Source organism: Meles meles, chromosome 10, assembly GCF_922984935.1.
Source record: "Meles meles chromosome 10, mMelMel3.1 paternal haplotype, whole genome shotgun sequence".
NCBI lineage: Eukaryota > Metazoa > Chordata > Mammalia > Carnivora > Mustelidae > Meles > Meles meles.
Genome location: NC_060075.1, coordinates 12,676,342 through 12,696,923, shown reverse-complemented (window position 1 = coordinate 12,696,923; position 20,582 = coordinate 12,676,342). Strand labels below are relative to the sequence as shown.

General features: G+C 44.1%; 2 protein-coding genes across 5 annotated transcripts in view; one reads left to right on the top strand and one right to left on the bottom strand.

Moving 5' to 3' along the window:
- Nucleotides 1-2,137: 2,137 nt before the first annotated feature.
- Nucleotides 2,138-3,142, bottom strand: TAS2R38 (taste 2 receptor member 38). The gene has a single exon (XM_046020130.1). It carries the CDS (start codon nt 3,140-3,142, stop codon nt 2,138-2,140), a length of 1,005 nt encoding a protein of 334 aa, XP_045876086.1.
- An 8,099-nt stretch (nt 3,143-11,241) lies between these two features.
- LOC123951450 (maltase-glucoamylase, intestinal) overlaps nt 11,242-20,582 on the top strand; it is a 97,439-nt gene continuing 88,098 nt past the window's right edge. The window contains exons 1-2 of one of the 4 annotated variants that reach the window (XM_046020174.1): nt 11,275-11,387; nt 12,105-12,175. The gene's annotated coding sequence lies outside the window, so the exon portion shown is untranslated. Of the gene's footprint in view, nt 11,388-12,104; nt 12,176-14,935; nt 15,091-20,582 lie in introns of those variants that run through there. The other 3 variants (XM_046020173.1, XM_046020171.1, XM_046020172.1) reach the window with 3 other exon arrangements.

Here is a 20,582-nt window from a genome sequence, read left to right as displayed (position 1 = left end):
GTATTCTAGGCATCAGTAAATGAGCAAATATACTAAGTGTAAGTGGAATATATTTCTCATGGTTGGAGAAGGGAGTTACAAGTGTGTAAAAAGGAAAACTAAAGTGAACCTTCTATTATTGGATTGGAACTGGAGGTATCTGTGTGGGGGAGTGGAGAGAGAAACAGGGCAAAACATATATAATGAGTGAGTGTTGGTATATGGGAATTCTGGCAACTTTTCTATAAATTTGAAATTTTATCAAAATATAATGTTAAAAACAAAGCCATGGAGACGAGCAAGAGGTAATGAAGACTAGTTCATAGAGAATTTATGCAAAAAGAAAGAAAGCAAAATACTTTATGGTCATATTCCTCCAAGTGCCCTAGGGGAAAGTGGAAAAAAAGGCACAATACAGAGTGCCTGGGTGGCTCAGTAGGTTAAGCTTCTTGATTTTGGCTCAGGCCATGCGGGGTCATGAGATCGACCCCCATGTTGGGCTCCTTGTTCAGTTTGGTGTTGGCTTGTCCCTCTCCCTCCCCCTTCCTCCCTCTTCCTGCTCATGCAAGCTCTCTCTCTCTTATTTCAAAGATTTTATTTATCTATTTGACAGAGAGAGACACAGTGAGAAAGGGAACGCAAGCAGGGAGAGTGGGAGAAGGAAAAGCAGGTTTCCTGGTGGGCAGGGAGCCCGATGTGGGGCTCCATCCCAGGACCCTGGGATCATGACCCAAGTCGAAGGCAGAGGCTCAACGACTGAGCCACCCAGGCACCCCCCCCTCTTAAACACGTAAATAAATAAATAAAATCTTTTTTTTTTTTAAGGGTACAATACAGTTCCACAGGAGGGTCTGACATCATCCAGCTCAAGAAAAAGGGCATTTGGAACAGTGTTTCTCAACACTGACTGTACCCTGGAATCACCTGGGGAACTTTAAAATGATTCCTGGGTTCTACCTCTAGAGATCTGATAGAAGTGGCCTGCTGTGTGGCCTGGGCCTTGAGATTTTTAAAAGCTTTGCAGACAATTTTAGTGTGCAGATAAGACTGGGGACCCCTGCCTTGGAGAGAAACCTAGGACAACCTCAGTGGCCACCAAGAAAGGAAAGCAGATGAAGTTACGAATTGTGTAGCCAGTTTGGAGGTGACAGAAGGTTAGTTGGTTTTGGACAACTGGGAGGAGGTTTCGGACAACTCTGCTGGAGAGCAGGAAGCAGTTGCTTAGCAGTTTCCACAGCCGGCCGAGCTACGAGCCTCTGTGCGTGACCTGCCCTCATTTGAAGTCTGTCAAGATTTGTATGTCTTGTGTATCTTTTCCTTTCCTGAGTGTTGTCGGATCTGATTTGAGGAGAGCCTTCCTGGCAGGCCGAGAATGCCAAATCTCTACAAATAGGCTTTTCAGTGTGAGGCTATTTTGGCAGGTTCCAATGCTTGATACCAGGTAAAGCACTGTGTTCAAATGCAACTAGAGCTGAGACAGAAGGCACACACTGGCGCTGGTATCCCGGGCACCCACTGAGCAAATATCTACCTCTCTTTCCTCCTACTGCAAAGCAGGTTGAGTATACATTTCTGAATCCGTGTATTTTCAGACAAAATGGCCCCTAGTCTCTGGCTTGTGTAGGAGTTTTAATGGAGTACTTCTTGAAGCTGAAGTGATGATACTTGATCTTTCAAGACTGTCTTTTCATATCTTACATTTCCATGAAAATTGTGGAGCTTGAAGAGGGTTATGTGATTGCCATAGTAGAGAATATTTTCTAATATTAAGCTAGTGCTTGTTTTAAGAAACAGGTTTAGAAATCACGTGGAAAGCCAATCATGTTATCTTGGGGTTTAGACAGTATTCAGAAATAGGTGATTTGTCATGGTTTGGTTCATACCAAGCATAAATAATCTGTAGTATACAAAGCATTTACACTGAGTACCTCACCTCTCTATTTCATTATTTTTCAAAACAAACTTGAAGAACCCATGTGTGTCATTCTTGCCTAGGCCATAGATAGAGCTTTAATTATTTTATTCTACCATGGATGGGTTCATTGGCATACATTGGAGAGACTCTCACTTATGCCTACAGAAGAAACAGGAATAGGTTTCTGAAGGTTTTATGAACAATCAAAGGCATATTCATGAAGAGCCCATTTCGTGTCTGCTCTCAGCATAGATCTGAAGTCCTGGGATCTGCCCTCTGGTCTGCCCTTACCTTTAGGCTGCTCTGGATCCAAAGTAGAATGGTTTCCACAGCTCTCCTCAGCTTGGCATTGCCTGAGATTAGGATTGCTGCATGTATCGAGGGACAAGCTGCTAGGATCCCCACACAGATCATTACCCCGATCTTGTTGTGCCACAGCATCAGTAAAGGCACTGAAATGAGGGCAGTGCAGAATGACACCACGTAGAGGCAGAGAAAGGAGACGAGAGATCTGAGTGCTTTGATATGGGCCTCCAGGCTGGGGTCACGGGAGTCCTTAGTTTGGGTCTTCATTGTCCTCATGTGCCTCCCCAGAGAGACAATCAGCACCCCAGAAGAAACCAGAAAAAGCAAGAAAGGAGGGATGGACCCCAGGGTGCAGAAGATGAAGGAATGATAGAAATCGAGTTTTCTAATTTGCAAATTGAGTTCCGTATTATTCATGAAGAGCATAGTTGTGAACCCAAAGCCTGATCTACCAAAAAAATCCCCCAAACAGATGAGAGTGCAGATGGAAGAGAAAACCATGGCACCCAGGAGCATCTGGGGCACCTTCCTGGAGACCCAGCTTGCTAAGCAGAGTAGGAAGGTGTGAGAGAAACGGACAATCTTGGAGCAGTAGAGAAGGCTAAGACAGGTGGTGAGCCACAGCCCAGCTTGGTTTGTGATCATCCAGAGCAAGACGATGATCTGGTAGCTGAGGCTCAGTGGGTCCTTCATCCGCTGGAAGTATATAAGCTGGATGGCATCCAGGAACAGCAGCCCATGCAGGAAAAGCCGGGTGAGGCTGAGACTCAGAAGGATAAGATCACAGTTGCTCAGTGGCTGCCTCCTCACCACGTCCCAAAAATTCACCAAGAAAATGAAGGTATTGGTCAGAATCCCCACTGCAAACTCCAGGGCTGAAAGGAATAGAAATGCACTCTTGACTTCATAGGACACAGTTATGACAGGAGTCAGAGTCAACATGATGTCTCTTCTTACTTGGTTAATCTAAGGCTCAACATACCACCTGGCAGAGAAGAGTCAGTGTACATTATAAGCCAGGACCTCTCCTTCACAAGGCATCAGGCTCTTGCCCTGGATCTATCCCAAAGTGAGGACATAAAAATTTCTGACAGAAAACTTAGAAGAGGGATATATTGCTGCTTTGGAATATCTCTTGGATACACACAAGGGCTCGTTGTAAGAGCAGAGGATTGATAGTTCTTTCTTTTGGGTGATGCAGAAGCTTTTAATAAACCGACGTGTGCCCATACAAACAGCCTTCTCAGAGGGCTCTGGCACAGCATCAAGGATGCAAACAAGACAGGGTCTCAGTTTTCCAAGTCTGGTTTTGCATGCCCATCTGGATCTGCATGGGAGGAGAAAGGAGCAGGATTTGCTTATGGGTTTGAAGGGAACCGGTAACAGGCAAAACATACCTTCTTTTTTTTTTTTTTAAGATTTTATTTATTTATTTATTTGACAGAGAGAGACCACAAGTAGACTGAGAGGCAGGCAGAGAGAGAGAGAGAGAGAGAGGGAAGCAGGCTCGCCGCCAAGCAGAGAGCCCGATGTGGGACTCGATCCCAGGACCCTGAGATCATGACCTGAGCCGAAGGCAGCGGCTTAACCCACTGAGCCACCCACGCGCCCCCAAAACATACCTTCTTAATGAACTAAGGTTTGAAATGGTGCCTCTTTCCATTTACACGCCTTCTTCTATCACCTCTGAGGCATGACTCTTAAAGACTTTGTTTTTAATGTGGATCAATGTATAGTTCCTCTCCTGGCATCAGCACACATTAGTTAAGACTACCATTGCTAAATATTTCATTAAAACATCATCATTATGCCAAGCACTGTGCTGGCAGGAGGATCATCACTGTGAATGAGGCCAGCACCTACCACGGAGAGTGTGGGTAGGGGGTGGTCTGGCCCAGATTATTGCAGAAGCCTTTTAAATGCTCACTCTGCTTTCCACTCCCCACTTCCTTACCCCATTTTTCTACAAAGCAACGATAGTGATCCTCCTGAAATACAACTAAGATCATGTCATTGCTCTGTTCAAGGCTTTCAGGGCCTCTCATTTCTCTCACCATAAAAGCAAAGTCCTTATGGTAGTCTATGTATGGGTCCTGCACACCTAATCAGGTCATCTGTCCCTTCTCAGATGTCGTCCGTGATACTTGCTTCCTCCTTTGTTCCATATCAGCCATATGGGCCTCCTTCATGTTCTGTGAACTCCCCATGCATGCTCCCACCTCAAGACTGGTGTGCTTACCCTTCTATTGCCCAAATTGCTTTCCCCACACATACCCAGGGGTCTCACTTTCTTCTCCAAAGTCACTTTATCAGAGGGACCTTCCTGATCATCCTAAGAATAGCACCCCATATCCACATCTCAGATGCTTGTGAGCATAGTTACCCTATTCTGTATTTCTGCATGTGTATTCCTGCATGACCAGAGCATGACGATGATCTGGTATAAGGGATTATATCCTAACACATGACATACTCTAACATACTAGGCTGTAATTTTGTAGTCTAACTTTCTCTTAGACATTTCCGAATATCTGATGTGCTTGGGCTTTCTGGCATCTCTAATTCTCCTTCATCTCTAAAGGAATTTGAGCTGATTTTATGATCCCTTCTCCAAGCTTTGTAAAAATTCAGGCTAGTTACTTAATGGAGATTTGGAAAGCTGATCATTTAGAGACCGGATGTTGTTTTATAACATTTCTGCCTCATCTGCTTTTTTCCCCCACTCTTAAAAATGTTTAAACTTTTCCAGTTCTTTTATTGTTGTCCTTCATGCTTCATCCAGCCACTCACTCATTCTGTGGAGTGAACGATGGGGAAAAGTAAAGGAGAAGTTGAGTGGTTGGTTTTCAATCTGTCATATGGTAACATTTCCTCTAAGACGTGGAGCTTTCCACCTCTGCGCCTCTGCTTGCTGAGCCTCCTGCCTTATTGGCCATTTTTGCTAATGTTTCATAGTCTTGCTTTGGGCAGTATGCCCAGTGAGTGAGTTCACAGTTCCGTAAAGCACCTAGAGGAAGGGTCTTCTGCATTGAGAGTCTCTGGAATCAGGAGCCTTTGGAACCAGGGTCTCTAGGGTTGAGGCCTCCACTACATCTCTGTGTGACCTTGGCAAATGATTGAATCTTCTATATTTATCTCATATGAAATGGAGATGACCATCAAAATAACTCCTACCTTGGAGGACTGGGAAGATTACCTGAACTGACACATACAGCATGATTGGTGTTAGGCTTGGTGCATGACATCTGACTGTGAATTACAGGACCACTGCATCATCTAGCACTCTCTCTGCTAGTTATATAGCCAATGGAAATGAAGCCAGTACCTCAAGGAGGTATCTATGCTCCCATGCTCATTGCGGCATTATTCCCAATAGCTGAGATATGGAAACAACCCAAGCCTCTGTCACGGATGAACGGATAAAGAAATTGTGACATATAGATATAATGGAGTATCATTCAGCCTTAAAAAATGAGATCCTGCCATTTGCAACAATATGGATGAACCTGGAGGACATATGTGAAGTGAAAGAAGCCAGTCACAGCAAGAAAAATACTTCACGATCCCACTTATATACGGAATCTGGAAAGAGTTGAATTCATAGAAGCAGAGATTCAAATGGTGGTTATTAGGAGTGTGGTGGAGGGGGTGATGGGGAGATGCTGGTCAGGGAGTAACTTACTCTCAGAAAGTGTGGAGGCTGAGGATGAGTCCCCATGTCTCCAATGTCCCCAGATAAATGGACAAAGAAATGGGCCCCAACAAGCTGGGAAAGTCCTATAATCACTGGCATTTCCCCAAATGTTCAAATCAGCTTAGGACCCAGAATCCTCCTATCATTACTCAACAGCCCCCACCAGAGGGCACCAGACCACTGTGAGACCTGAATTCCTGGCCTGTTCACTGAGCAGGTTCAGCCCAGGCATTTACTTAATCTCAGGAAAATGTGTCCCCATATTTTACAGAATGGAAATTGTAGATTCCACTTACTACTTTATAGTAGGATGAGTATCCCTTAAGCTCACACTTTCCCTCTAAAGACCAGAATGCTACTTCCATTTCATTGACAGAGTGGAGTTTCAAGAGGTGAAATAGTTCAGTATCTCTGCCAGAGGAACTGAAGGGCTAAGTGAGAAGCTGAGTTTCTAATTCTAATTCTAATTCTAATTCTAATTCTAATTCTAATTCTAATTCTAATTCTAATTCTAATATTCTGACTTCATGTTTGATGTTCTTTCCTCTAAGTCTAGCTACCCATCTGTAGACTGGGGTGTAATGGATATCCTTATTTGGGTAAAAGAAAAGGCCTGGTGACATTCTTTCCAACCTGATTCCTGTTTGAATGGGTTTATTTTGGGGAATGGCAGTTGAGTCCTTGTGAACTACCTCAGGGTAGAGGTCGAGGTCAAGGGAGGGATGAACTATCATCTCACTCTCAGGAAAGGTAGAAAAGTCACATATCTCAGGAAACCCCTATTCTGGCAGCGAAAGAGGTGGAGGGATCTCTATAGGCTTGGCGAAGTTGACTGAAAGAAAATGTCTATCTACCCAGGAGATTAACATAGTGATTAGCAGTATATAAATATAAGTATAAATGAAATTCCTCAGAATTTCTTCGAGTAGATCTGGGTTGAGGCCTTCTTTGATTCCTTCCCATAGACTTCCTACATCTTCTTTGCTACAAAATGGTGATTTTGTCCATACCACTTTTGTAGGCTTACCATATCGATCAAAATATGTATTGATTTACAAGTGTGTATCCCCACTTACACTGAATTACTCAAAAGCAGGGATTATATGTTATTCATTCTTTGCTCCTCATGGTATATGACATACAACTAGATTTTTGTTCATTTATTTAGGAATTCGCTTTAAATCCAAGGCAGTGATATGATCCCTTGTGCTTTCTTATGAATGTAGTATGTAGGCCCCGCTTGAATGTAGATGAATTCACTCCTGGAATTCAAATGTGTTTTCCATGCTGAAGATTAAAGGCTGTAAGTCTCTCATTACCTACTGTGTAGCCATTCAGGAAAGCACTCATCTTAAAAGTAGAAAGAATTAGGCAGTGAAATTTGACCTGGTAACAACTGGAACCACCAGAGCATAGACAGGGTTCTGACAGATATGGTGTTTGTCATTAGATCTTGTTCTCAATCTGGTCCAATGGGCTTCTGTCTGAGTCCAAAGGATATATTAAGCAGCTTCTTTGGCTACAAGGAGTAAAGAATCATTTGGAAGATCTCCAGTAATGCAAGTTTACTATAAGTTACACGAGATCAGGGAGATCACTATCAGCAGAGAACTTGTGGGAGATGAAAACTCTTGGGCCTCACTTAGAACCACTGAACCAAAATCTCTGAAGGTGGAGCCCAGTGGTCTGTGTTTTGACAAAGCCATTCAAGTGATGCCAACATACACTAACGTTTAACCCCTGAGATAAAAAGGCTTTAGGGATTTCCAGGATCCCAGCAGTAGCAAAACCTCAATCTGGAACATGGCTCGGGCACTGAACTCTACTCAGAATCCACATCATCTTAGCAGGAAGACTTAATTGCCATTCACTTGACTGCTCATACACAGTGAGATTCAGACTGTCATTGGAAGTATTGGGGCTCCTGGGTGGCTCAGTCGGTTGGGCGGCTGCCTTCGGCTTGGGTCATGATCCTGGTGTCCTGGGATCAAGTCCCACTTTGGACTCCCTGCACAGCAGGGAGACTGCTTCTCCCTCTGCCTCTGCCTGCCACTCTGCCTGCCTGTGTGCTCTCTCTCTGACAAATAAGTAAAAATAAAATCTTAAAAAAAAAAAGAAGTATTAAGGAGGGCACATATGGCATGGATCATTGGCTGTTATACACAAACAATGAATCATGGAACACTACATCAAAAATTAATGATGTCCTGTATGGTGACTAACAGAACTTAATAAAAAAAAATAAAATACAACCCCCACCCCAAAAAGAAGATAAAACTTGTTAATACTTCCAGATGGCATATAGCCAAGAGCTCCCAATCCCAGTTCTGCCAGTCACCCCTCTTACATGAGAACAGCAGTAGAATGGGGGTGTAGGGTATATATTGGTTTATTAAAAGCTAGACCAGCCCCTGAAGAGTCTGAAGGCAGAGCTTTGTGTAGGACAAGTTGGTTTGGAGCACACAGTTGACATAGGCAACGTCCGTATATCCAACTTGCCGCTCTGCTCATGGTGGATATTCCTAATTACCTACACTCTTCATTACCAACAGAACCCCTGTGATATTGGGTTGTCAATATTCCACCTAAAAATAAACCGCATTCCCATCTTTCATATAGATAGGAGCAGCATTTGGAACACATGAAGAAGTTATCGAGTGGAATATTTTAGGGACGCTTGTTGCCTTTATTTCCTTCTGTGCTGGCATCTTAATGTTACAGTTGGAGCTCTGAGCATGAGGGAAAAGCCAGGAGAATTGCAAAGGCCTCACCCTGAATTTTTTGAGTACTTAAAGCCACACCAGCAACTACTCTGCTCCAGGCTTCTCCTTCTGTGAGAAAGGTCATCTCTTTATGGTTTTAAGTCAAAAGGCTTGAGCCGCCATTACTCTTGCCCACAAGAAGGGCCCTGGGAGTCCATTTTCCTGTCTAAGCATGGAAGTGGAATGGAGGCAAGGGCCACCTGGCCTCTGTCTAGGTGAGAGGCAGAAAACAGGAAGTGCAAGAGAAGAAATAAAAGGAAGGATGTCTCCACTTCCTGCATTTTAAAGCCTATTTTGTCCACTCATGGTTGTCAAAAGGATGTGGGAAGAGTGGTACTGGTATGGGGAGAGGAAGTTCAAGATTGTCTCACTACAGCTCTTATTTCTGATTCTCTCTCTGTAATTTTACTCTTTCTACTAATAGATCCTGCTGGAAATTCTCTCTGTGTCTCACACTCAGAGAATCTAAGTTGTCTTGTGAACACACAGCAAGCAACTTCCTAAGAGGCTGGTCAAAATAAGGACTTGCTGTCTTGGGGTTAGGGGCTCATCCCTGGTCAAGGCATGGAATCTGGTGACTCAAGGACATACATAAGATTGCTTCCTTCAGCAGGGAGCTGTGGAAGGGGATTCCTTTAGAGGGATCTCTGGGACCCTTCTTAGGTTTCATTTTGTCCACGAAAATGAATTAAGGAAGAGGAGGTTTTCAGTAAAAGCAGATAGAGCTGTAAGACATTAGATGAGAACCAGTCCTGTTCTGTTTCTCTGACACAATGAAGTAGGAGAACACTGGGCAGCCTTGGCACCATGAGGGTTCGTATCCAGCCGAGACAGGGAGATCCTCTGGACATGCTGATTCCCAGAGAGCGGAATGGAGAGAGAAGCACATAGGGAGAGAGTCTGTGCATAACTCTAAGGCATTGTCAGTGGCTTTAATATGTTTTCTATAGTGTTATTTTCACATGTTTTCCCTTGGGCTGGGGGCCAAGGGGGAAGCACACTCACTAGCATCTCATCACAGGTGAAAATCTCTGTAAAATTTAGTCTTTCATCTTGAAAAGGATCATGTAAATTTGCACGCTATGACTTTATGCCATCACATTTTTCATCATTCAAAATATTGATCCCAATTACTCCTTCTCCAATGATCTTAGACTAAAATGGAATTTCCCAGAAAAGGTGTGATGTTCCTCTCAGCAGGTCACCACATAACCCTGGGTTATGTATATCCTGATCTTAAAAGTACACTTCTATGGGAATGCCAAACGATCCAGAGAGACTCTGGGGATTTGAAGGTCCCATGATTACTACAAGTGGTTGTAAAAACCAGCAAAGCACAGTAGGAGGTTATGTTCGAGGGGAGTGTTTAGAGATTTTTGATGAAGATCTTTACTTTGAACAAAGGGAGAAAACTGAGAGCCTGTGGTTGCAGAGACTGGTTGCCAGGCATGGAAACGCACAGAAACTATCTGGAAGAAGGGACGACGGTGGCGGCGGCGGCGGCGCTGGTCAGTAGTCGAAGAGGTGGCGGTAGTGATAGTAGGGAGAGTATCTCGGTGGAGGTACCAGAGTATCAGATGACACTCGGTTGCACCTGGACATTCAGATGACATTCAGTCTTCACAGAAACAGCAAAAATACTGGCAGCGAGTCTCCGCTGTTCCCTCTTTGGATCTGAGCAGTCTCTCATTTCCGCTACTTCCTACATGCCTAGTCCATCCTCATTTGAGTAAACACGTATTTTCAGCAAAACTCTAGTTTTTCTCTCCCAGGAACTCGACATGACCACCAGACGTAGCACCCCGTGCAACATGATTCAGACTTGGTGTCTCAAATCCTCATCTCTGGGAGAGAGAAGCGGATGATTTGAGATTGGCTCAGTCAGCTGGGACCTGTCGGTCAGAGTTATGCTGGACTCCCTTATAGGAGTGGGGAGGTGTTCTCCGGGCACAGGCAGGAGAGCTGTGGGGGAGCCCATGGGACTCTCTAGTTCCAGATGCGGGCTGAAAGAGAAGGGGCTAGCTGTAAGGTGAGAGTGGTAGAGGTTGGTAACTGACGGGATCTGAGAGTGCCCACTTTGGCAGATGCGGTAGAGAGTGAATTTGGAATTGGCTGACTGAATGAATGACTATTTCATCTGGAAAAGAAATTCTGTATTTACTGAATTATTCACCGACTTCAGACTCTGTGAACATCCAGAATGCTCTATTGAAATGTCTGTGAGCTCCACTCTGCTACAATTCAAGGGATCTTTAGCAAGTCATCTTTCTTGGTTTGTTTCCTCATTTTTACATGGGGATAAAATACCTGCTTTATGACATGCAATTAAAGAAATAGTACAGGTTAAAGTGCTCTGAGAGCTACAAGTATGATACAATTGACACTTTATTACTGACACCTGTACCCTAGGTAATGTATTATTCCCGAGAACTCTCTCCCTGGACCCACACATGTGTGTGCACGTGTTTCTGTCTGTAGGGGTAAGAGGTAGGAAGGGACGCAGGCCAGCGCCAAACTGCTGACTAATAGATATTTCCCAAGGGAAGGAAATGCTGTAATGCTCAGTATGGGTTGCCCATATTCCCCACCACCTTTCCTCTGAACACTTCTGGGCAGAGAAATTACTCCTACCCCAAACAACTCCTCTTTCTCCTTTTCAGGTAGCCTCTCCAAGAGCTTCTACTTGGAACAAAAGAAGAAAAACCAACTCAGCTGCAACAAGAAGAAGGAGGTACAACTTAAAGTTTGTGGGTTGTGGTGAGTGTGAGAGGTGATTTGTGATAGGAAAGGTGGGGATGGCATGTAGCCTATGAGTGTGAGTGCCTTGGCGTACGTGTGTGCTTGTGTGCGTGCAGGGGAGGGGATTGCCTTGCAGACCATAGCTCTGGGCTAGGACTGGCTTTCCCCCACGGCCTGGGGAATCAGTTTGGTATGGCAGACGTGCACTGGTCTCTGTTGTCAGTCAGTGGTCCGTGGAGGAAAGAGCCCACTGCTTCTGCCCCCCTGCCCCCGCCCTGTGAGGCTCTTCCTGGTGGTTGATGAACTGAAGGAAATGTTGTGTTGGGATTTAAGCCGGTGCCAATGCTTGCTGGGTTTTATTTGACTTTATTTTCAGAAAAGACCAGTTAGGGGAGACTGGAAAACTGACCCTGGATGTCAAGCATTTACCATCTTGGCTTAGGCTCAAAATAATATTATGTCATGCACATTATTATCTTTAATTTACAGGAAAGGCAACTAAGCTTGAGAAAGTTTAAATGACTGCCCAAGTCTGTAGCAAGTAAGCAGAAACTCTGATATTCGAGCCCAGGCTAGTTTGATTCCAACATCATGCTCTTTCTATGACACCAAATGGGGGATCATTAAACCACCGTCTGAAGATTTCGCATGAAAACACATCTCCAAGAGATGACTTTTCTTATTCCAACATTGTTTTCAACTGTTGCAGATTAATAGGCTACAGGGACACTGTCAGCGTTCTTATCCATCCCTAGTCTACCGCCAGTAAAATGCAAGCAGGTGTGTATTTTCTGTTCTATAGAATTTTCTTTCCGTCAGTGGAAATCTGACAATGCGTTTGGTCCTAGGAGGATGGAGACACACACTGGTGCTCAGCCAGCCCCTCTCAGCTCAGCGGTCAGAAGGGGCTCCTCACCTGGGTCTGGCTCTGCTGGAGCCCCTGAGGGATCTCAGCCAGCAGGGACTTTGATGAGTGGCTAGCACTGCTCGGAACACTTTGGGGTATACTCATCTAGTAGAACCCTATCTTCTTGAAAGTACTGTTGCTTTAGTAGCTGAGAAAAGGGAAAGCATCCACATGAACTGAGTTAGAGAAATTTCATGGCAAAGTGAGTTGACACTTGGCTCTGCAATAAGAGAGAGGGGTTCATGTAGGAAGACAAAGGACAGAGACATTTCCGGTGGAATCTGCACCAGATATGCAGAAACGGCAGTGAGCTAAGCTTTTTGGTGAATAATGAAAAAAATATTGGAATGGTAGGATCAAGAATGGTAAAGTGGCTTTAAGGAGAAAGAAGAGCTTGAGATTTATCCTGAAGAACAGGCTATGACGTTTTGGAGTTTAGAACGGAAGCCAGAATGAAGTGGTGTTTAGGGCAGGTCAGCAGATGTTCTCATCAGAACTGGTGAGGTGACTCACCGCTCTCTTGATCTTTAGGGCATGGTCCTGGAGATATGAGGGTGGCCTCCAATGTGCCGCTCCAATGGACAGGCCGCTTGTAGAGCTTCCAGAATTCCTGACTGAGAGATTCTTGCTCTGCGTGGAGGTGTGGGGAGACCAAATATCCTGACTAAAGTAGTAAAGGGACAGATAAACCAGCATTTCGAGTCCTGGGCAGAGAGCTCAGAAATGGATTTCACACTTATGACTGCTCTGGGCAGTTTCTTATCTGTTGGTAACAGGCTAGAGTGGGACTCCACGATGGGACTCCAGTGTGCTCTGCCAATAGTGTCCCTGACTTTCCCACAACCGTCTTCCCCGTCTCTATCTTTTCACTGCAGTTTCTAAAACTGGTCCCATTCTTTCTAACCTCTGAGGCTTGTGTATGCTGATCCCTTGGCTCAAAATGTCTTTCCTTCTTCCCTGTTCACTCCCATCTATCCATGCCTTCGGTTTCTTTCTTGTCCCTCCCACTTGTGGTCTTTGCACTAGCCAGTGCCGTCTTGTCTTCTGTATGGCAATCCCTGGACTTCTACCTTCTCTTGGCCATGAGGTTATGGAAGTACCGCTCATGTTCATGTCCAAGTGCAGGTTTGACCATACTGCCTGTACTGTCCGAGTCTGCATTCTGGTTTCACTCTTCCTAATTACAGAACTTCGCTCAGGCAAGTTGCTCTTTGCGTCTAGGGTTTCTAGTCTGTGAAACCGGAGTGACAGCTGCTACCTCACAGGGTAGTGATGAGGAGGAAATGGAATCATGCATGTGAGTCATTCAGCCTAATGCATAGGAACCATTGCCATAAATGTTGCTGCTGTTGCTCTGCCTACAAGCTTGCTTATATCACACATATACCTACGTGCTGAACTGACTTGTGTTTAGGAAGGGGTTAGTGTTGTGTTTTCAGGGGTCGGAAGCAAGAACAGGGGCTCATGAAAGTCTAAGTGAGGGTGAAGTCTAGGGAATAGGGAGGAGGAGGTGTCGTCATCACGTTACTGGATGAACAGTCTCCATGGCTCCCAAGTAGACATGAAAGACAGAAAGCCAGTGAACTTGCAGGGGACAATCTATCTGTATTTTTCTTTGCTAAAATCCAGCTGAAATGTGGCCTGTCTTTTAAGTATAAAGTGAGATCACAAGCCTCAGGAGTGTTAGAAGTACCTACGAATTTGGTTCCAAGAGAAGCCGCAGTTACATTTGTATCATATTTTGAAGATAAAATCCAGATACTATTTCCATTTATCACAACTTTGAGATTGCAGTAGATGTTAGACCTGTTGCTAGATCTGTTAGCTAACACATCACTAAAGAAAAACATGCATGGGGCGCCTGGGTGGCTCAGTAGGTTAAGCCTCTGCCTTCAGCTCGGGTCATGATCTCAGGGTCCTGGGATCGAGTCCCACATGGGGGGTCTCTGCTCAGCGGGGAGCCCGCTTCCCCTTCTCTCTCTGCCTGCCTCTCTGCCCACTTGTGATCTCTCTCTCTGTCAAATAAATAAATAAAATCTTAAAAAAAAAAGAAAAACATGCATTACTATATTGCAATTAAAAATAGTCTAGTAAATAATTCATTGGAATTAGTTTCCTCTGTATTCTTTTTAAAATTTTTAAAAATTTTTATTTAAATTCAATTAATTAACATGTAATATATTATTAGTTTCAGAGTCTTTCGTATCGGTAGTATTTTGTCTCATTCATTTAAAAATGTAATTCTAGGAGAGGTCCGTAGGAAGCACCAAACTGCCAAAGGGGTCCCCCTGCCCCTGCACAAAAATGCTTGGGGACAGCTCTCCTAGAGACAAGGAAAGAAGAAAACTGCTCTGGAAACATTTGCAGAATTATTTCCTTCAAACACAAGCCAGCAGATTGTGCTAGTAAATGTCAACGGGACCCTGGGATGGTTTGTTTTTTGCTCTTAGTCATCTACATGTTGAGTCAGTCTGTGTTCCTTCGCCAGGCACCCGAGTGTGATCACGGCTGAAAGTACACTCAGCACCTGGAGGGGTCAGTGGGGGTCAGGATGGTCACCTCTTCCTCCAGGTTCTTAGGGATGTTCTCAGAAGAAGACCATGATTACTAATTAACTAGGAGATACAATCTGGAGAATGAAATCAGGGCAGTTATTTGCATTTGAAGCCCATTAACCTTAACAGGGCAAGGGCTTGCCAGGGCTGTCCCTGCGCTCTGCCGACTGCCCTCTTCGCTTTGCTTCCTAGTCCCTCCTTCAGTGAGAGCGGGAACAGCGGCAGGAAACGAGGTATGTTTATGAACCGTGTGTCTGTTTACGGCTGTGGATGTGTGTGCGCAAGGGTGTGTGGGTGGATGCCGATCTCCGTTAGTCAGAATATCCTTGTAATTGGTCAAACACAAAACTAAACAGCAGCACACATTACACAAATACACACATCAAACAAGATTCAACTCATTTGTGTGTGTGTGTGTGTGTGTGTGTGTGTGTGAGGGAGAGGATAATGAAAGAGTTAGTATCAGGGTAGCAATTTTTTGTGATCCAGAGGAGAGGTGGGAGAAGCAAGGCAGTGTAGGGTTAGACTAGAACCCGTGGGGACGTTACTCCTGAAAGGACGTGGGGTTGTGATAACAGGGTGGTAACTAGAAAATCTATCATGGTCAGGAAATTGAGAAATCTATTACTAGCCCCAGGAATTGGGTACCTTAGTGATTGAATAAAGAATTATTCTAAGGGGGGCGACTGGGTGGCTCAGTGAGTTAAAACCTCTGCTTTTGGCTCAGGTCATGATCTCAGGGTCCTGGGATCGAGTCCCGCTTCCGGCTCTCTGCTCAGCAGGGAGCCTGCTTCCTTCTCTCTCTCTCTCCGCCTGCCTCTCTGCCACTTGTGAGCTCTGTCAAATAAATAAATAAAATCTTTAAAAAAAAAGAATTATTTCTAGGGAAGAGTCTCGGGTGTGCACACGTGTTGGGTACTGGGGGCTGTGGGGCATAGGAGAGCTTTCAGGTGGAGTCTGGGAAGAGGGTGTGGAGGGAAAGGTGCAGGACCTGGACTGGGGGTCATGTGTGAAATAGCACAGAAGAGCCCAGGGGAAGGGGGGAGGCGGTGGCTTGTTGCTGGCCCTCTCTGGTAAAACTTAAAGAAAGCTGGGTTCTCGCTAGTTGGTTAAAGTCTAGCTAGATACAGATGGGCATTTCCTGGCACTGAGGTGGGAAGGAAAAGTTTCTGTTGGGGAACGAGAAGGAGGCCAAGATCAATGCCATGGTCTCACTAGAACAGGTTACCAAGGGTCCGAATGGTGGCTTTCATGTTCTAAAGGGACCTCCTGCTCTCCAAGCTGGTTATTGCTCTGAGGTCATGTTGCGTAACAGTGAGTACCTGTGTGCTGGGCAGGCAGGGAGCGAGACGGAAGTGGTCTTTGGTTTGTTGTGCTGGGCCAAAGTGTATTGGGGACCAAATGGAGTGGAAGGACAGTCTATCCTGTACTCCAGTTTTAAGAGAGCTCATCACGGTTTCACTCACACTTACACACAATGTCCGTGATTTTTTTGTTGTGAGCCATTCCCTCACAAATGAGTTTGGAGGAGCTAATAAAGTTACTTTACAAACTGCTCCGTAAACATGGAATACTCGTGAGTAGATGGACTTAGAAGAAGAAATTTTCCCATTTAAAGTTTTTGGGAGTTAGCTGCAGAAGGGGATGAGGAAGATAAGCCTTTGTTGAGGCTTATGAACAAAGTGATAAGGTGATGAGGAAGATCACCCTGGTGTTGGGGTCACAGTCGTCCATAGCTGTCTTCTAGAGATGATCCCTTTGTGGTTCAGGGGAGGAAGCGAGGCCTGGAAGGGTTAGACAGGAGCTGGGAGACAATGAACTAACCCAAGAAGTTTGGCCCAGGATTTCTGAGGAGCAGCCATGACTGGCTGGGCTCCTTTTTGCAAGTTATTCCCCATCTCTGTGAAACTCACTCTTTCTTCTCACTAGCTCTCTTGCCTTGTGTTATCAAAGGATTCTTTAGAAGAAAGGCTTAGATCTTCATATGCAAGTCAGGCACTGATCATATGATCCTATGCAAATACATAGTATTTAGAAAATATGACAACTGATTATCCAGTTTTCCCAAATTAATTCAGATAGCTATTTCAATATTGGGGTGCTACCTGATTTACCTATCTACTTCGCCTAAACAGTTATAGCAGTACCAGGAAAATGCCCTTTGGCAACTATTCATGTAACCATTTTAATGTATATGAATACTGTTGGAGTCAGCACAGTTTATGTACAGAAATAATTTGAACCTTCCAAGCGAGCTTTGCTCTGACCAGTCTAATGGAAAGTGCTCCCCTCACCCCCACATGCCTCACCCCCCCACCCCATTTTATTTTTTTTCCATAGTACTTGCCACAGTCTACCTCTCATAGATGTACTTATTTTGTTTATTGTGTCTTTTTTCTTTCTTTTTTTTTTAATTTATTTTTTTTTATTTGCTTATTTACAGCATAACAGTGTTCATTGTTTTGGCATCACACCCAGTGCTCCATGCAGTACGTGCCCTCCCTATTACCCACCACCTGGTTCCTCAACCTCCCACCCCCCCCCCCCCCCTGCCGCCCCTTCATAACCCTCTGGTTGTTTTTCAGAGTCCATAGTCTCTTATGGTTCATCTCCCCTTCCAGTTTCCCTCAACTCCCTCTCCTCTCCATCTCCTCATGTCCTCCATGTTATTTGTTATGCTCCACAAATAAGTGAGACCATATGATACTTGACTCTCTCTGCTTGACTTATTTCGCTCAGCATAATTTCTTCCAGTCCTGTCCATGTTGCTACAAAAGTTGGGTATTCGTCCTTTCTGATGGAGGCATAATACTCCATTGTGTATATGGACCACATCTTCCTTATCCATTCATCCGTTGAAGGGCATCTTGGTTCTTTCCACAGTTTGGCCACCGTAGCCATTGCTGCAATAAACATTGGGGTACAAATGGCCCTTCTTTTCACTACATCTGTATCTTTGGGGTAAATACCCAGCAGTGCAATTGCAGGGTCATAGGGAAGCTCTATTCTTAATTTCTTCAGGAATCTCCACACTGTTCTCCAAAGTGGCTGCACTAACTTGCATTCCCACCAACAGTGTAAGAGGGTTCCCCTTTCTCCACATCCTCTCCAGCACACGTTGTTTCCTGTCTTGCTAATTTTGGCCATTCTAACTGGTGTTAGGTGGTATCTCAATGTTGTTTTAATTTGAATCTCCCTGATGGCTAGTGATGATGAACATTTTTTCATGTGTCTGATAGCCATTTGTATGTCTTCATTGGAGAAGTGTCTGTTCATATCTTCTGCCCATTTTTTGATATGATTATCTGTTTTGTGTGTGTTGAGTTTGAGAAGTTCTTTGTAGATCCTGGATATCAACCTTTTGTCTGTACTGTCATTTACAAATATCTTCTCCCATTCCGTGGGTTGCCTCTTTGTTTTGTTGACTGTTTCCTTTGCTGTGCAGAAGCTTTTGATCTTGATGAAGTCCCAAAAGTTCATTTTTGCTTTTGTTTCCTTGGCCTTTGGAGACATATCTTGAAAGAAGTTGCTGTGGCTGATATTGAAGAGGTTACTGCCTATGTTCTCCTCTAGGATTCTGATAGATTCCTGTCTCACATTGAGGTCTTTTATCCATTTCGAGTTTATCTTTGTGAACGGTGTAAGAGAATGGTCGAGTTTCATTCTTCTACATATCGCTGTCCAGTTTTCCCAGCACCATTTATTGAAGAGACTTTTTTCCATTGAATATTTTTTCCTGTTTTGTTGAAGATTATTTCACCAAAAAGTTGAGGGTCCATATCTGGGCTCTCCACTCTATTCCACTGGTCTATGTGTCTGTTTTTATGCCAGTACCACGCTGTCTTGGTGATCACAGCTTTGTAGTAAAGCTTGAAATCGGGTAACGTGATGCCGCCAGTTTTGTTTTTGTTTTTCAACATTTCCTTAGCAATTCGGGGTCTCTTCTGGCTCCATACAAATTTTAGGATTATTTGCTCCAGCTCTTTGAAAAATACCGGTGGAATTTTGATTGGAATGGCATTAAAAGTATAGATTGCTCTAGGCAGTATAGACATTTTAACAATGTTGTGTCTTTTTTCTAACGACAGAAACAGAAGTCCCACGAGGGCAAGAATTTTTATGTTTCGTTTGTTGTAGAACCATCTCCTGGAAGAGTGCTTGGCACATTGTGGGAGCTTAATTCATAATTGACGAATAATCAATGATGAGTAATAAATAAACTGATTGCAGTTTATACAGTTGATTCATTACTCTGCCCAAAGACAAGAGCACTGATAACTGGATGATGAATAAACATGGAAAGTGTGCAGCGGCAGCTCACTCCCCTTGGTCTCTGAGAATTTAGCACAGTGCCGTGGCCCGTCTAAGGATGCCTACAGAAGCACTTTTGAATCCCTCAGGGGCAGTGGAGACTGAATATTTGTTTCCTCTTCTTTCCAGAAGACTTCAAACCCTGTGGTTGTCTCTGGAAGGACACAGGCATCTCCCATGCATCCTACCTCGTCTTCATTTAGCAGTCTTAATTATTCATAAGTAGAGAAGTTTCCACATCACAGTGTGGAAACTGACTTTGGATTCACAGTGCCCGGTTGGAAACTTGGCTCTGAGCTCTGGACCGTGGGCACCCCAGCTTCTATTGGGTCTGCTTAACTATTTGTAGAATGGGGATAATAGCAGTCCCTCCTCACAGGGTGGTTGTGAGGACTAATGGAAATAAAGCAGCTAAGTGCTTAGCTGTGTACCATGCACATTCTGAGTACTTGGTTAATGACCTAGATACTATCTGATAAAACCACAATCTCACGAAAAGCCTAAGCTGGTGTGCAAAATGGGACACAATAACTTAGAATAGAGAGTCATGGTTGAAAGTTTTGGCTATGGAGTCCTAAGGCCAGGTGTTGAAATTGTGGCTTTGCTTCTTATCAGCTATGTGACACTAGGCAAGTTTTTTGACCTTGCTGAAATTTTAATTTCCTCCTCTGAAAGCGGGGTTGTAGCAGTAAGTAATGTTGGATTGTCATGAGGACTGTATGCAACAAATTATGTAACCTCTTAGCATATTCACTCACTCATCATTAATTATTTTTTAGTATTATTATCAGATTGCACAATTTTTATTATATGAAATAGAATATTCAAAGGTTAATGATGTACTGCCAAGTAACAGTTTGTTAAAAACTTTTTAAAAAAAATTTTTATTTATTTCTTATTATTTTATAAACATATAATGTATTTTTATCCCCAGGGGTACAGGTCTGTGAATCACCAGGTTTACACACTTCACAGCACTCACCATAGCACACACCCTCCCCAATGTCCATAACCCCACTCTCCCCTCCCAACCCCCCTCCCCCCAGCAACCCTCAGTTTGTTTTGTGAGATTACGAGTCACTTCTGGTTTGTCTCCCTCTCCCTCCCAATCCCATCTTGTTTCATTTATTCTTCTCCTATCCCCCTTAAAAACTTTTTTGTAAAGATTTTATTTATTTATTTGACAGAGAGAAATCACAAGTAGGCAGAGAGGCAGGCAGAGAGAGAGAGAAGGGGGGAAGCAGGCTCCCTGCTGAGGACTTGATCCCAGGACCCTGAGATCACGACTTGAGCTGAAGGCAGAGGCTTAACCCACTGAGCCACCCAGGTGCCCAAAAATATTTTTTCTTTTAAAAGCAATTGAAATTGTTTGTATTTGCCTTCTGCCATCTTTCTTGATTTTGTCTTCCTAACT